The sequence below is a fragment of the Ictalurus punctatus genome, chromosome 12 (genome assembly GCF_001660625.3).
Source record: "Ictalurus punctatus breed USDA103 chromosome 12, Coco_2.0, whole genome shotgun sequence".
Taxonomy (NCBI): Eukaryota; Metazoa; Chordata; class Actinopteri; order Siluriformes; family Ictaluridae; genus Ictalurus; species Ictalurus punctatus.
The window spans coordinates 20476090-20493411 of record NC_030427.2 but is presented as its reverse complement, the minus strand read 5'-3'; the positions used below and the strand labels follow the sequence as shown (position 1 = coordinate 20493411).

The following is a 17322-nucleotide window of genomic DNA, read 5'->3' as shown; positions in this document are numbered from 1 at the left end:
CCCCGAAACACTAGATGGCGATGCGCCCTATTACTGCGCTTTAATAAAAGACGAAAGACACGTCATACCTGTGAGCGGATGAATACGACTGCGCATGCGCCGCCCAGCCTTCACAAACTCACCGACAAGGGATCTGAAAGAAGAAGGTATAGTAACTTACTATTTTAATGTGCACAGATTTATATCGATGCTAAATCTAATGCAACGTTTCAACTACTCTATGTTTGTGAGCACGGTTTTGTGTAATGTTTTAAGTTTTAAGTTTTAAGTTTTAAGTTTTGTTATAGTAATATAAGGGAAAATATTCCTGAATGGTGCCATGCAGAGATTAGCCAAGAGCTCAAGTACACGTAAGCGCACATAGCACTAGCAATGAGCTGTTTAGCTTTCATATCTTCTCCACGCTTATCTTTTTTATGTCGCGGTAGAATATTATTAAATGTATTAAATATATAGTTGTGTTTTCTTGTCTTTATATTTGTATTATACTTGTATTATTGTTCCATTGTTTCTTATTCCAGGCTTTTTATTGTGCAGGTTGTGTATGTGTAAAGATAGCATGCTGAAAGGATATTTAAAAAAAAAAAAAAAATCTCACTTGTATTTGAAATACATTTCAACTCTATAATGTTCTGACTTGCTCGTCTAAAAAAAAACAAAAAACTGACAAGTATCCATTCTAACCAGGAATAAAACATAACGTGGCATAGTGTTATGGAAAAGTAAGCATTTATAGTTATGTTTAATGTCTGCGAAACAAGTTAGTTCATGTTATCACTTATGTATTGCAGCTATAACCAGTCGTTCTGTCCTTTTTTTCCCTCTATTGAGGCTTGTAAGACAAATAATCTCATCATTTTACAGAGAAACCTAAGATGGCACAAAGTCCCCAGTCTTGAAGACTTGGTGCTGGGAAACTTACTCAGTACGTTTACATGGACAACAATAATCTGATTTAAGACGATACTCAGATTAAGAAACTACCATGTAAACAGCGACTATTGATGGCCTTAATCCGATTAAAGTCATACTCGAAATAAACACAAATTTAATTAAGACGTGGAGTATTCCTCTTTTAGTCGCATTATCGAAGTGCATTATAGACATGTAGACACTTTAATCACACTATTAACGTTGTGTGGGAGTGTTCACCGCATTTTGCTACAGGACATGTACCCCACTTTTCGGACCCCATTTTGAGAGCTTAGATTATAGATCTTTCGTTATAAATTGTCAAACTTTAGAACGATGTTTAAAATGTGTGTGTGTCTCTTACCCCACAGATGAGGGTGCTGTGTGTGTTTGCTGTGCTTGCCTTGCTGGCTCTGGCAGCAATGGGAGAGGAAGGAGCTCGCCTGCTCGCCTCCAAGTCCCTGCTGAACCGGTACGCGGTGGAGGGCCGAGACCTCACACTGCAGTACAACATCTACAACGTGGGCACCAGGTACGACTCAAGGCAGTTCACTGATATCCATAACTTTTATACATTGGCAATCATATTGTAGGCAGACATTTAATATATTATGAAAGATTGGTTTCAAAATATATTAACACCCCTGCCCCCTTTTCCTTTTTTAAAATTTTATATATTATATTATATTATATTATATTATATTATAACTTTCCTCAGGAGTGTACATTAGGTAGCAGTGCTGTCCTTAACCTTTAAACCTTGACCTTTACACTGACTGTAACACACTGTAAGCTGTTTTATTCATTCATTACACTTTAGGCATGTGTCAAGTCATTGTGTTGAAACATCATGTAAAAGATATCCTTTTTTTTTTTTTTTTTTTTTAAATAAATACTCACCGTTGCACATTAATGCAGTTATCTAATCAACCAAACGTGGCAGCAGCACTATGCAAAGCATCATGCAGATACAGGTCAAGCGCTTCAGTTAATGTTCAGTTCATTAGAACCATTCAGCCCATCTGGCACCAACAGCCATGCCCTGGTTAAAGTCATAGAAATCACACTTTCTCCCCATCCAGATGTTTGATGTGAACATTAACTGAAGCTTTTGACCTGTATCTGCATGATTTTTTGCATTACGCTACTGCTACATGATTGCCTGATCAGATAACTGTACAGATGTTGCTAATAAAGCGGGCACTGAGTGTACATTAGGTTGTCGACACATATCACCAAACTTATTTTGTGCCAGGCTTACTTTTTTATTACTGTTAATGTGCTCATACTAAGGTCAGCCGATTGTAGAGTGTGTAAGTGTGAACAGTGTGTCATTTTCTAAGCAAAAAAAAAGTAACCTTAGGTTTCTTTATTCATATTACGAACACATTTCTCATTTCTAAGTTCTCATTTCACATTTCTCATATTTTTTGTGTTTCTAGTGCTGCACTGGAAGTGGAGCTCTCCGATGACTCGTTCCCTCCCGAGGATTTCGGCATCGTCTCTGGGATGCTTAATGTGAAGTGGGATCGCATCGCCCCGTATCCTTTTAACCACAAGTTTAAAGGACTATCAGTTCTAGATGCTGCTTTGTTGTAGGCATGAGCAGATACACTAAAGCCACGATAAGGGACACATTCTGATGTACGCTTCACAATACTATACTGACACAAATTATTACATGCATTTATTTTGTAATGATGATGAATCAAACCACTGCGATATAAATACATTGTATTGTAAGGCAAGTAGATCAGGATTAATAATATAAGGTGGGGGCCAAATGAAACAAGGCTTCAGACCTTGTGTTGGACATGTCATAACGCTTCCTTGGTTTACCTTGACTTTTTGGGCTATTAATCAGCCCATACTGCTTTTTTTTTTTGTGGTTGTTGCGGCCAAAAATGCTTGATTTTGCTGTGGCTTTGTTCAAAATTGCGATGCAACTTATGGAGCTTTTAGTGCGCTTTTTAAAATTATTATTTTTATTTTTTTAACTACTTGGCAAAATTGCAATTGCACGAAATAGTTTTGCACGCTCTTTCGCAGTGATGTTTGTTGGTAAATGAGACCTTTTAGCTGTACTCATGGTCGATACATCTGAACCAAGGAGGGCTTTGGCTGAATGCACGTTGTGATGTCTCATTATCTTGGCCCAAGCCTGCAGGAAATTTGTTGTGATTTTGAGAAATTTCAAGCTCCTCTGAACATTGCAGAGTTTGCGTGTTTTTGAGTTCATTCCTGCGATCACAAAATCACATAGTCCTGGAGGGATTGTTTAAGTAAACAATGCTTTAAGGCATTGAGGTTCTCCCTCGCAAGCTTCATGCTCTTTATGCACATGTGTAAGTGTATTAAACGGACATGTTGCGATACATGATACTTTGTATTTTGTATTGCGGTATTAAAGATAACGATAGTCTCATGCCTAACGTGTTGTCATGTTAGAGCTCACTAAACAAGTAATTAGTTGTGTAGGCTGTATTTATTTATTTATTTATTTATTTTAGCATTTTAATACAAAGCACTTGAGGAATTCACCTCATTTTCTAACACTATAATCTGTACTTAGTCCACCAATGATTGGTCATGTTCCCTGACTCGTTCCATCTCTCAGTGCCAGTAATGTGTCTCATACAGTAGTTCTGCGTCCACTGAAGGCTGGCTACTTCAACTTCACCTCAGCCACCGTCAGCTACTTGGCACAAGAAGGCGGGCAGGTCGTGGTGAGTTTCCTTCTTGCAACTATTTGTGTGGCTTTTTTTTTATATTGCTATGCATTTTAGATGGAAAATGTGATCACAACTCTTGAAAACAGGATATGCTGTAACCGGTTGGGGTTTACCATAGAATATTTTTAGCAGAACAGTGTGTAGAGTGTGTAAAACTACTTTCAGCTACTGATTAAGATTTTGGACAAACCCTATGAGTGCTTTAATTATGAGTAGTTCATAACAGCATATACATAAAAAGTATTGGAACAGCAAGTCGAATTCTGTTGTTTTTGCTATACATTGAAGACATTTGGGTTTGAGATCGAAAGATTAACACAGGACAGTTCAGAATTTCAGATTACTTAGAAACTTACAGAAACATAGAACATGCACCTTTTGTTTGAACTAATCTAAGTGATCAAAAATATTGGAACACATGACTGATGGGCATTTCTTGCTGCCCAGGTGTGTCCTGTTAAATTGATTGTTGAAAGAATTAATAGCTCTAAATGTCTGCTCTTGGTATGATCTGTTGTCTCATTTATCTTTTGACCTCAAACCCAAATGTCTTCAATGTATAGCGAAAACATTAGAATTAGCCTTGCTGTTCCAATACTTTTGGAGGTGACTGTAAATGGACTCTGCTTATAAGCTGTGTCCAAGGGAGCATTATGTAAACATGATATTTATACAGTAATCGAGATTTGCTCTCTTGTTAGGTTGGTTACACCAGCGCTCCTGGTCAGGGAGGCATTCTGGCCCAGAGGGAGTTTGACAGACGCTTTTCTCCACATTATGTAAGTGTGTTATTGTATCTCAATCCTCAGAAGAGTTTCCCTTGGTGTCTCAGACGGTCCTCACACTTGAGAGCAATTCCAACAAATACTCAGTCCCCATATTTCTCCTTCAAGCCATTAAATTAGTCAGTTTAAGCAGCAAATTTGGATATAAGTAAATACAGGAGTGAGTTACATAATTCAAAGACTTTTGCATGTAACGGAGATAATATTGACTTAATTGAGTAAATCCATTGGAAAGTTCTGCAGCTTAAACTGGACTTGGTCCCAGTGTTGATGCCCCAAGTGATATCATCTTCGCCTTACCATTCTAGTAGTTCACTGCAAGAGATCAGATTCCAGAATGACAATAAGAGACATGTGAAATGTGTGTGTGTGTTTCCATAGCTGGACTGGGCTGCTTTTGGTGTGATGACTCTGCCTTCCATCGGCATCCCGCTGCTCCTCTGGTACTCCAGCAAGAGGAAATACGACTCTCCCAAGACCAAGAAGAACTAATGGAGAAGTGTAGGGTTAAGGCATTAAAACGGGGTTAAGGGTGGGGTAGGAATGGGTTTTTGAGAGGTTTTCACTCATTTTATTACCCATATTGGGGGTAACATGACCAAGGATGCAAGTTTGGACAGGTCTAATGGGATGGTCGTATTTCTTTTTCCACCCATGCAGAAGCATCACTGAAGTCATCTTTCCTTCTTCATAATTTATCATAATGGCCATTCCAGGCTGTGAGCAACTTTTTTTTTTTTTTTTTTTTTTAATTAAGTGTTTAAGAGCAAATTGGGTCATTACTGTCTTTATGGCTGCTCAGAGATCTACAATGAAAATAAATAAAAGTGGGTTTTTACAAAAAAATACAACTGAGATTTGTTGTTTTTAATTTTAATGACAGTAATTGCATAATGGGGCAGTGGTAGCTCAGAGGTTAAGCTGTTGGACTTCTGATCGGATGGTCATGAGTTCAAACCCCAGAAGTGCCAAGCTGCCACTGCTCAGCCCTTGAGCAAGGCCCTTAACCCTCAACTGCTCAGGTGTGCAAATGAGATAAAGAAGATAAATAACAGCTTCACTTTAATGTAAATTGCTACTAATTGGTGTAATCAATGTGTCACATGTCTGAAGTTGAGTTCCACTGTCTTACAATCACCCCGTGATTCCTTATTTATTGAGTAGTGTGGTCAAAATGACCAAACATAGGAATGTCTGATCGGATCATGAGTTGGTTCTGTTGTAAATGTGACAAAGTACTTGTAGCTGTTAATTTCATACCCCCAAAACAAGTCGATGTTTATATAAAATGCTTTATTAATGAATCTATATAAATTTTATATTCTAACTGACACTTATTCCACTGCATAGTAGATCTAAATCCTCTTTATATACACTTCGTTTTCAAGGACTGTGGTGAATAAGACTCAAGATGCTGTCAATCTATAAGATTAAAGTTCATGCTGAATATTTATGCAACCAAACATAAGATCCAATGTTAAAGACACCTGTGTCGAAACAACGAAAATGAATTCTAAAGTGACCAGTTCAGGATAAGGTTAAGCATTACAATGTACAGCACCATATGAATCAAATGAAATGATTCCTGTGTGCTATTCGTGCCAGTATTTATCTTTTTCTATGTTTCTATGCTATGAGTAGCGATCTTATCCAGTGTAAAACAGATGTATTTGCTAGTAGGAAGGGTTAGATGTCAGTGGGAGGTGACCTGGAGTTAGCGTCTGCCGTTCAGAGGTGGCAATGGAGGTCTGGATCTGTTTGGTCTTTCTGGAATCTGCTCGTATATGGATGACTCAGAGTTTTCTGCCAGCGCCTGCTCGGGTTGGTAAGGGGATGTATTCCTCATTGCTGAAACGCCAAAATTCTGTGGAAAAATAGTGTTCGTGAGAATTCATTAGTATTGTTGGTGAGTTTTCTGGAAACCAGTGAGTTTAATCTGTTTTTTTTTTTTAAATTTATTTTATTATTGTTGGTATGATGTGGTGATAAAATCATACCTGAGTGCTGCTAGGTATAACAGGTCTACGGGCAGGTCTTAGGGGCAGTCTAGGACCAGGTCCTGTGGAGGATGGGGTAGAAATAAATGCTGTGCCGGTCCGAAGTGGCGGAGAAGCCGGTATGGGGTCATCTCTGGTCCCTTTAATATTGACCTCTGAGTAGACATGATTGGCAAGGGAATCTGCTGGACACATCACAAACAGATGAGCTCTCAGCAATGAAGTCATCCAGTACTAATATGTCTACAGTTGTGGCACAATCTTGAATTTTAGTTAACGGTGATGACCAGTCCACCTGGGCATAATATTTTTTGACTGGCTTGAAAACTTTGACAAAGAAAGCAATCACAACTTCAGGTTTGATTACATATATTATTAAAGCATTAATAATAAATGGTAGTTAAAGAACCCTTTATAACAAGAACTTATGTTTTCACTCTAAATTATACTACAGCACTCTTCAGTTTCGAATCTGATTGGCCAGAAGGTGTTGGTTTATTTTCTATTACAGCACGTTTCTGAGAATAATGCTGGCTGCAATTCAAATCACAAATCATATTAATGCACTCGTTCTGTTATTTCTATAACAACAGCTCATTCACTTATTCACAGGGCCTTGTATAGTGGACGATCCACACAACCTAAGGCTAATTATAAACACAAAAAAAGGTTGTGTGTAATCATTTCCATTGTGAAGCTTTTGATTCTTCAATGTCTAACTTATAATTTATATCATGGGAAATGTTTCAGGATGGAGGACCGAGAGAGTGACTATAACGGCTAAGAAGTAGGTGATCGTAAGGAACTAACTTGTCTTCCGGATGTTGCACAACATAAAATGTAACTCTAAACGGATAAAATGTGATTTCTCATCAATTAATACATTTTTAAAAATCCAACCGCTGGGAAGTTTGTTGTTGAGGAATAAAAAGCATTGGGACGTTCTGTTACAGGAAAATGATCAACTTTGTGCTCATCCCTGTGGTTGATTATTTTCCTAAAGAGGCAGTAGCCATCTTTTTTACACATCAAGCCCCATTGTGACTGTAGCTTTATGACACTATAACTACCTATAGAATATTTGCACTTTCATGTAGTCACCCTTGTGCAACAATTGCTACACTAGTTAATGGTACTTAACTTCATTTAACATGCTTAGCTAGTTTCTAATCCTCACTCAGAAGGGCTGAGGTGTCTTATTTTGGGCCACACACTCATGACTGAACTGCCAAATAATTTGAAATTAAGCAGAATTTAGAAATTCTTTGGTTTAATCCTATAAATGTTCCAATGGACAGGCCAGCCTATCACAAAAGCCACTATTATCACCTATTCCATTTATTTTATTCTCCTTCATATTCCTCCTCCTCACCTGCATCCCTTGCGTTTTCTCGGTGCCTCCCAACTGCGCAGAAATCAATCTGATCATCACGAGGGCGTGTGTGCAGAGCCTCCTCATAAGTATGCATAGGCTCCAGTTCCCAGTATTTCTGTTCTGCGGCGGCTGGTGCATTAAGGAAAGCCTGAGAATCGGACGCTGCTGATGCACCCCATACATTGGCATCAGTGACATCGATGGCAGCGGAGGAAGGTCCTGCTGGCCGCTGGGGTTTGTTGACACGTGCATAGGGTGCATCCACAGGGTGGTCCACGTCTTCTCCTACACATGTGTCTACGTTGCCAAACACATGCTCTGGTGTGTCGTTCTGGAAGGAAGAAACAGGTTTTGCATTCTGACTGTCCAACCCAGCAAGTAGAAGGAATTTGTAATGTCAGTGATCTTTTGTGTTGTATCTTTGTGTGTTGTAAAGTGATACCTCAGTTTTTGTTCCTCTATCTGTATTTTCTTGGACAAGCGGCAGCATGTCAGATACAGTTATGCACTCGGATAGAGAGTGAGTCTTCCTCAGAACTTTCCTCACCACAGCGTACTGTGGGGCAGCGTGTACATCATTTCCTGTGTAGGCTGTCGGAGTATGTTCTCTGCTAGTTGGTGGACTGGCTTCTTTTTCTTCACCTATTTCTGCTTTGTTTCTCTCTTCCAGCTTTGGCTTATCCTCACAGATGTCGTTAGTCTAGATGAGGTAGTAAAGGAAGTTGTATGTAAAGGAAAAATGCTAAATTGTAAAAATACTATAAATAGACAGGGCAGTATACAGTATGCATGCCTCAATCTATTGCAATAGATAACCAGCTGGGCAGAACTTCAGTAGCATATTGTGCAATATTCAGCTTCATCAGTTCAAGTGACATTTGTAGAAGTGGCATTGTAGAAGAAATTGTGGCAGGCAGTGAAACAAAATACACAATTTTACCACAAAAAACCCATGTAAATCTGTGGACACTGGTCAGGGTTTCGGTGGAAGCAAAGCCTATGTCAGGAACACTGGGTGTGATGTGGCATTACATCCTGGATGGGACACCAGTCCATCGTTGCACACCATACACGCACAAATTCTTTTGTTGAACCCTACAATGTTTTCCATTCAGAGACAGTTCTAAGTAGAACACCCGTAGGAAGCTTAGCAGCTTCTGAGGAACAATTTTTTAAGAGTGTAGAATTTATGTGAGAATGTAAACATGAGATGAAGGTCAGTTGAGAGCACTGTTTTGTTTGTTTGTTTATTTTTATGGTTTTATTAATCTAGTTATTTTCAGATATTTTATATTTTTAAATCTTTTTTTTTTTAAAGAATGATTTCCCACTATTAACCCATGCCAAACATTGTGCTAACTTGTTGTAATACTTGTAAAGTATGTTCATTTATGGCAGTGTTATGGCAATATCTTATCCGTAAATGGCCAATATGGTTTTCACTCCAATCAAGTAGGATCCACACCAGATTCCACCTGTTGAAGTAGTTGCTCTTGGCTTTCAGGTGTAGCTTCTGCTTGATTGGAATGAAAACCTTCAACACTGACCCTTTCTGGAAAGGATTGGTTTCTTTTTTCTATGTTACTTGGAAAGAACTAGTAACTGGGGCACTATTTGTGAAAGGTGCTTGGACCCCACTGATTGCGGCTATATTTTATCTAATTATTATGATCACTGGGATTATTATTTTTTTAATCATTCCAAAAAAAGTTTGATTTTTCATATTCATTAGGGACATTAAGCTACATCAAGCACATAAAGATGTTATATATATGTATATGTATATATATATATATATATATATATATATATATATATATATATATATATATATATGTGTGTGTGTGTGTATATATGTATATATATATATGTGTGTGTATATATATGTGTGTGTGTGTGTATATATATATATATATATATATATATATATATATATATATATGTACATATTATATAATATACATGTATTAAAGAAAAGGAGGATAGAGGGGATGTCTGTATATTAGCATGTATGAACAGAATCATACCTGCACGTAAGGTACAGTGAGTGTTTCATTAAAAGGCCCCACTGGATTGTGGGTATAGTAGTTTATCAGACCCTCAAGACTGTTATGCCTGCTGTTCTCGCCAGCTATGATGTAGTAACCTTCCATCCCAGGCTCATCACATTCTTGCTCTATGAGGAAGTGACGGCACTTGTCTTCACCTCTGGAATTGAATAACATTTGAGTGTGCATAATTGTGTGTATGTATATAGCTGCAAAGGGCATGCTTCCACATGGGTACATACCTATAAGAGAGTACAAAGCCCACCTTCGACTCACTGAGCCTCAACAGGTAACAGCCCTGCTGCTTATCCTGCAGTACTTGCTCTGCTTCCCTGAGAAAGACAAACAACAAAAAACAGCATCTTTGCAGTAGTTTAAAATAGGGCATCTTATATACAAGGTGCTAAATGTGGTTGGATGCCTGCACCTGTAGTAGCTGTAACATTCATGCTTTGAAAGAGCGTGTGTGTTTGAGAGAGTGACGGGAGAGAGAACCTGCGCGTGGCAAAGCCATGGCGCCACAGAGAGACGGGTTTTGGCTGCCAAGGAGGCAGCTGCGTTCTCTGAAACCACAGCAGATTATGAGCTTGCAGAGATGGAGTCTGAGCATCCAGGGGCCCTGCAGGGTTCAGCACCTGAGATGGAGCAATTCGCTTCCGTTCCTGAGCGCGCACAAACACACACACACCACTTATTCTTTAATATACTTTACATTCAGTTTAATATAATCTCCCCAGTTTATTCCTGTAAAGTATTTTAAACGATGAGTAGATGAGGTAATCTGGTTAAAAATAGGCATAGAGCAGCAGTGGCTTCCAAGGTGTCAGGCTAACATAGAATGCCAGGTATCTATAAACCAACTATAAACCAAGAAGTGGTTTTGTACACTTGCTCCCCCACTCACCCATTGTGCTTCTGCTATATCGTTTGTGTTGTTGGCAATACAATGGCACTCAAAGTCTGTGTGATCAATCTAGAATTCGGAGAAGCCTGGTTCATCTGTTTGATTTCCATACAGCAGTAAATAGCCTTGCATAAGCATAACCCAGAGTCTAGACCAAAACGTACACCAAAAGGTTCACATTTATAATCACAGCCAAACAAAGTATTCATTTGGTTGGGGGAATGGGTGTGAATATTAATAATTTCAGATCTTTGTTTGTACTTTTTTTATTTGCATAGACATTATGGACTATTTTGCACACATCTGTGATATAACATACCAATTAAATCCATTTCAATGCTAGTGGAAATGGAAAAGACCAAGGGGGTCAATACTTATGCAAGGCACTGTATAAAAGGAATGTAACTATTATATCTTAAGTTACAAACTGGTTTTATTAAAAATTTACCTTAACTTGAAATGCATGCTTAGAAAATCATGTGTGAAATCCTTGGCCTTAGCCAGATCTTCTCTACCTGAGAAATCGTAATTATGGCAAATATTAATGTTAACTAGGGGCAGCTGGTGTAAATGGACTGGCATTGTTTTGTCTTTCAAATCTGTCTCTGAATGATTTAAATGATTTCATTTTTTGGCATCCACTTCAGATTATTTGCTGTTAACAAATGTCTTATTGTGGAGGGCACAGTGGCTTAGTGGTTAGCACACTTACCAACCACCGTTACGGAACACGCTTACCAACCACCGTTAGGGGGCAAGTTGGGGGTTTGAAACCCCCCTCCACCCTGGATGCGCAGAGCTTGTATTTTCTGCCCATGCTTCACGGGTTAACTCCAGATACTTAGGTTTCCTCCCACAAAGTCCGAAGACATATTATAGGCTGATGGGCATTTCCAAATTGTCCATAGTGTGTGAAAATATATGTGATTGTACCCGGTGATGGATTGGCACCCTATTCCAACCCAACCTGTGCTCCCTGGGATAGGCGCCAGGCTCCCCGGCCACCCCGTGTAGGATAAGCTTCATGGAATATGGATGGATGGGAATGTCTTATTACAGATCATTTTGAACTTTTGTTGAACCAAGCACAACACCACCACCAGTGGTCAAGAATTAATACTAGGGGTAATGCTGCATTCAAGTAAAGGCTGTAACTTGTAATTTTCTGACCTCTATCTAGGGAAAAAACAAAGAAAATGCCCCCTCAACCTAATAGGAATTCCTACTATGAAACCCATAACCCTGACATCAAATCAACATGCAGCATGAACAATAAAAAAAAAAAAAAAAAAAAAAAAAAAAAAAAAAAAAAAAAGTACTACTTACTTACCTTTAAATGAGTTATCCTGGCTATAATAATATTAGCTTTCTCTCAATCAACATACAGACATACTGACTATATAGTTCATCGTTCTGAGAAGGTAAATATACATCACTCCACAGTTAGCTGACTAGCTTGTTGAGGTGTTTTTTCCCCACTTTGTAGCTCAGAGGTCAAGAATGGTGTAATTCCGAGCTCTTCACACTTCCGAGGTACATCAAACGCAGCAAGATTTCTTTCAAGTCCAAAGGGTAAATCCGTGTAGCTTATAAGTGATGCTCATATCAGGTGATGGCACAGAGTAAAACACCCCATACATTTAATCTGCATTTGAAGTTGATATATTTCATCCCACTTCTGTATATTAACACAGACACACCCATAACACCAGCAGTGACTGAAAAAGTACAACCTGAAAGTTTCATTGCCAAGCTAATGAGAGATATGAAGTAACTAGAAACAAATATAACCATCACTCTAGTTCTCATTAAAATTGCTCTAAATTAAGGTTGTTAATATTCATGAGGCTCTGATCACTGATTGGGTAGTAGTTACCTCATTCTCCATCTGATTGGTCTGACTGTGCGATTCTCCTGATCCTGGCTGTGTGACGGGACGGCATTTGATGCTGCGTCTAGGTTTTATTGGAGGCTTACGGATAGCAGATGGAGTTTCTGTAGCAATAGATGGTCGAGGCAGGGGTCTTGGCTGTAGGGCTGGGAGAGAGCTGATTCGCTCCTCCCTCTGACGAGATTCCTCATCTACACACAAATCAAATTGTCTCAATTCAATTATAATTCAATTGCATTGTTGTTGTTTTTTTAAAATTACAGTAATATTGAACAATATGTACAGTAGGGTGATATTTAATTGCTGTAATAGTTTCTACATTTGTCATAATTGTTTCTATATTTTTGAAAAAGTCTTTTCAAAGCATTTTGGTAATAAACTACATACTATATGCAGTATACAGTCTAAAAAAGTATTGTGTGCTACAGAACATTTCTAAATTTCTTTCAGAATTTATATTCATTAAAGATAAAAAGTAATAAAAAGTCATTCTAAATTCAAATAGCTAACGTATTTGGAAATATTTGAAATGAGGCATGTGCCAATAATCAGTTATATAATTTAATTTAAATCCACACAGTATTTATTTATTTATTTTTTTATTCAAAGCCATTTCAAAATATTGTCACTACCCCATGTTCCACTGAGTAGAACATATTCCTTCTGTATGCAGAACAATTGGGCAGGAAGTTTGAATTTCCAAAATAAAGGGCAACATCAGTGCAGCCATCTTGAAAATTTCCTCATTTAGTACTAATTTAAAAGCAACATAGAAAGTATCCTTCACCGCCCTGATGAAATCCTGCAATGGCGCCTTTGGTTAAAAATCTGACCACAGAAATATATACTAATTTTTTCATGACCGTGATATAAGAAAAGTATTGTGACACGGAATTTATTGACATGATTTTTCGTAGTATTCATGGTTCTGTATTTCTTACTGACATGAACTTTACTGGCACATCTCTTGTTGAAGTACTGAGCTATCAGTGCTGAGTAAATAAAAATATATAGTTCCTGAAATGGAGGTTAAAAAGTTTGATGACACTCTATGTAGATATTCTAGAAAGAGTCAACAAAACATTTCAAAACCACCAAAACCCTGTCTCATGACTGCTTTAAGCCAGCCTATAACTGATAAATGTTACAGCCTAAACCTGTAAATGATATGATAACGGTTTATGGTTGCTGATGTTTAGTAGAAATTCCATACACGCTTTATGTACTATAAATTGTCTGTTTATTTTTGTTTGTTTCACATAATTTGGATGAAATTTCAAGTTCAGTTCATGCCGACCATGTTGAGTGTATGATTCTGCTGAAAAATCAATTGATTTTTCCGCTTCATGACACTCTATAGACAGTTTGTAACATGTCTACAGTACATTTACTTAATAAAGTGTTCCCCATACTCGTAGCTTTCTGAAGTAATTGTGTTGAGCTAAGGAGTTATTGTAAGAGTTTTGTCAATAATAATAATAATAATAATAAACTTATATCCAAGAACACATATTCAATAATAATCTCTTGCACAAGTTTGTAAACTCTTCCATCTCTTCAGTTTGAAAGGGCATTAACACTTCTCTTTAGAGTGATAGCTTTATCTTTACTTTTAACGTGACACATATTCACACATGACCTGAATCGCAAAATGGCCTGCAGAGCGGAAATGCCAAATCTCTCTGTAACCACAGTGATGTTATATATAGAGTATAACATCTAGATTTAAAAGAGGTTATAATAAATTATAGTGCACACACTGCATGCTATTATACTATTTCCAGTTATTAACAAAATGATTCTGAATGTATGATGTACTGGATATGTAAATAAATACATTACAATTCAGCACTTAACCATTAAAGTAATAGACTTTAATGTTAACGCTAATAACATAATGTTGATATGGAACAGAACACAAAGTGATGACTGCAGCACTGAATGGTATAACGTGACCTACAGTACAATAACACTATCACTAGAAAATTAAACATCTAAGAGAATGGTGGTAAAACACACACCAGAGAACCCTGTTTAGAAGTTCCATAATGCTTGAGGAACGTTACTACGCTATAAGTACTGTGGATAGATGTTTGTCTATTTAAATAAATTAAAAGTGACTGACCTTTCATTTTTTGATAGTCAAAGTCCATCTTTAGAGACAGGATGCTGGGTGTATTGTCAACTCGTCAACTGTTCATAAGTGGTTTTGCGTCACTGAGACTGTATGTGTATGAGTGTGGGTGTATGTGTGTGTGTAAGAGAGAGAGAGAGAGAGAGAGAGTGTGAGAGAGAGAGAGAGAGAGAGAGAGAGAGAGAGAGAGAGAGAGAGAGAGAGAGAGAGAGAGAGAGAGAGAGCGCGCAATGGGGGAAGAGAAGGAAAGAGCTTGTGCCCTACTTTGAATCTGTCAATTTGTTAAAAGTTTTTCAACATAGAATTGTTGTATTATTGTTGAAAAAATCAGTTGTATTATTGTTGAAAATTCATTTTGTGGAACCCTAAAGTCTCTCTGAGTTGTTTATCAGTTAAAGTGAAGTGAAACTGTACACGATAAATTTTTAGTAACATAGCCAAATTATTAGACAGTACAGCCATTTATGAAATATTGATGCCGGCATAGAACCAGGAATGTGTTTCTGAGAGATAGAGAAACTCAGAGAAACTGAGAGACAGAGAGAAAGAGAGAGAATGGCAGTTTGTGTCCTTTAAAAACCACACAGGAAGAGAAAGAGAGCGAAGGCAGAGAACAATGAGATCAAGAGAAGAGAAGGGGGAAAAATACATTTTCTTCAGCTTCATAGAATAGAACTTCTGATCCAGGGCATCCATGATATTCTTAATAAAGCATTTATCATGTACATTTTAGACCAAAGGTCTTAAACCTAAACCTAAAAATATTCATTCTCATTCATTTTTTTCACAACTCCACACATTTTGTGTAGTCAGAACCATGTCACCCTGCAGCTCTTGCCTGGTTTCCCACTGAAGCTAAGCAGCATTGAGCTTGGCTAGCACCTGGATGGGAGACCTTCTGGAGGAAAATGTAAGTTATGTATATAAATATGGAGCTGTGAGATTGAAGGATGACTGCCACTATGGTCTAAACAGGATAATAACCTTTGTCCTGCCTTCTCTTCAGACGTTATGTGAGCAAAGTCATGCCCATGACCCTGGAAGTAGAACGTTGCCCACTTATAAAAGTGGGTTAAACTTCTGGCTCATTCTCTTACCTTGGCCCCAGTGTTTCGAGCGACAAGGATAGTGACGGTCATCTTTCCGTCTCACAGATCCATAGTTATATTCATAACTTATGATCTGTTTTGACCTCCCACTGACCATCACTATGGTCAAAATAGGATGACTCATATCAACAGGGTCGCGACTAACTACGGAATCCGAACTATTCCCAGCTCGCTGGGCAACAGACATCAAAACTGCAGTGCTGACAAGTGTTGCACTAGTTATGTCAACTCTGTAAAAACAGGAACTCCTTTTAGGGTGGCCTATAAAGTAGCTACTTGTGGTTGAGTGGGTCCATATTGCCATAAGAACTGGCAACCCTTTTTATGTATGAGCATGGGAAATAACATCAACCAACCAATGTGAACCAACCCTAGTCTGGCCTTTCCATAGCAAACAAAAATCTGAGAATGAGACTTCCTCAAAGTCTGAGTAAAATTTACATATATGTGTAATACCCTTACTGGACAAAGGGTGAGTAAACTCGGCTGTTCTGCCTGTGAAGAAGAAGGGGGTTGAAATTGAACTACCTCCAGAACTTGATTTCTAAACCAATGATTAATACTTTTTGTAAAAAGGTATTTGCCCCCCTGTGCCATCTGGCCTCCAACATAAACAATCATCACTAATGGATAGGGCACACAATTCTCTTACCCTTTTTGCAAAGCATATAGCCAAGAGAAAAGCTGTCTTGAGAGACAAAGCTTTTAAGTCTGCATCAGCCATAGGCCCATATGGGGGTTTAGTGAGAGAGTTTAGTACGAAAGGCAAATCTCAATTTGCTACCCGCAAAGTGCAATTTGGACACAAGAGATGAGTTCCCTTCAGAAACTGACATACCAAGGGATGTCAGCCTATTGGCTGGTCATCAACTCCCCCATGAGGTGATGAAATAGATGAGGCATAAACCTTGATTGTACTGGCTGCTTTGCCCTGATCCAGTTGAGACTGAAGGAATCTAAGGACAAGTGGCACAGAACAGGTTCTTGGATCAACATTCATGCCTAAACACCATTTCACTTTATGGAGTAATTAACATGAGTAGATGGGGCGTTGGTGTTATTCAATGTCACAAATATCAGTTGCATCTAGCTGTTGAGGCCATACCCACAAGTGCAGTGCCATTGGATTTGGATGCCAAATCTCCCTGTCCATTTGGGACAGAAGATCCGCCCATAATGGTAGTTGCCAAGGGGGACCCGGAATCAGCTGAACTAGGTCCGGAAACCATGGTCTTCCCATCCAACATGTAGCAACTATGATCAATGACCCTCCCTGATCCTCTGGAGGACCTAGGAAATCAGAGGAAAGGGGGTAAAGTGTATAATAAGCCTGTTGGCCACTCTTGTGGCAGAGCATCCAGGCCTATGCTGCCTTCTTATACCGTGAGGGAGTATCATCCCAGGCAATGGGTCATCTCGCTGGAGGCAAAAAGAT

General features: G+C 38.4%; 2 protein-coding genes across 3 annotated transcripts; one reads left to right on the top strand and one right to left on the bottom strand.

The window, feature by feature from the left end:
* ssr2 (signal sequence receptor, beta) lies at positions 1–5280 on the top strand. Its single transcript, XM_017482299.3, has 6 exons — positions 1–146; positions 1284–1444; positions 2355–2453; positions 3530–3638; positions 4346–4423; positions 4811–5280. Exons 2-6 carry the CDS (start codon positions 1284–1286, stop codon positions 4919–4921), a joined length of 558 nt encoding a protein of 185 aa, XP_017337788.1. The 5' UTR covers positions 1–146; the 3' UTR covers positions 4922–5280.
* si:ch73-109i22.2 (uncharacterized) lies at positions 5158–14906 on the bottom strand. 2 transcript variants are annotated; one of them, XM_017482297.3, is made up of 9 exons: positions 14770–14906; positions 12630–12835; positions 10345–10511; positions 10092–10181; positions 9829–10009; positions 8244–8501; positions 7799–8132; positions 6427–6611; positions 5158–6293 (listed from the first exon to the last, which is right to left on the bottom strand). In XM_017482297.3, exons 1-9 carry the CDS (start codon positions 14795–14797, stop codon positions 6144–6146), a joined length of 1599 nt encoding a protein of 532 aa, XP_017337786.1. In that variant the 5' UTR covers positions 14798–14906; the 3' UTR covers positions 5158–6143. The 2 variants fall into 2 exon arrangements, with proteins under 2 accessions (XP_017337786.1, XP_017337787.1); XM_017482298.3 differs by having other exon boundaries at positions 6427–6608.
* Positions 14907–17322: the final 2416 nt, after the last annotated feature.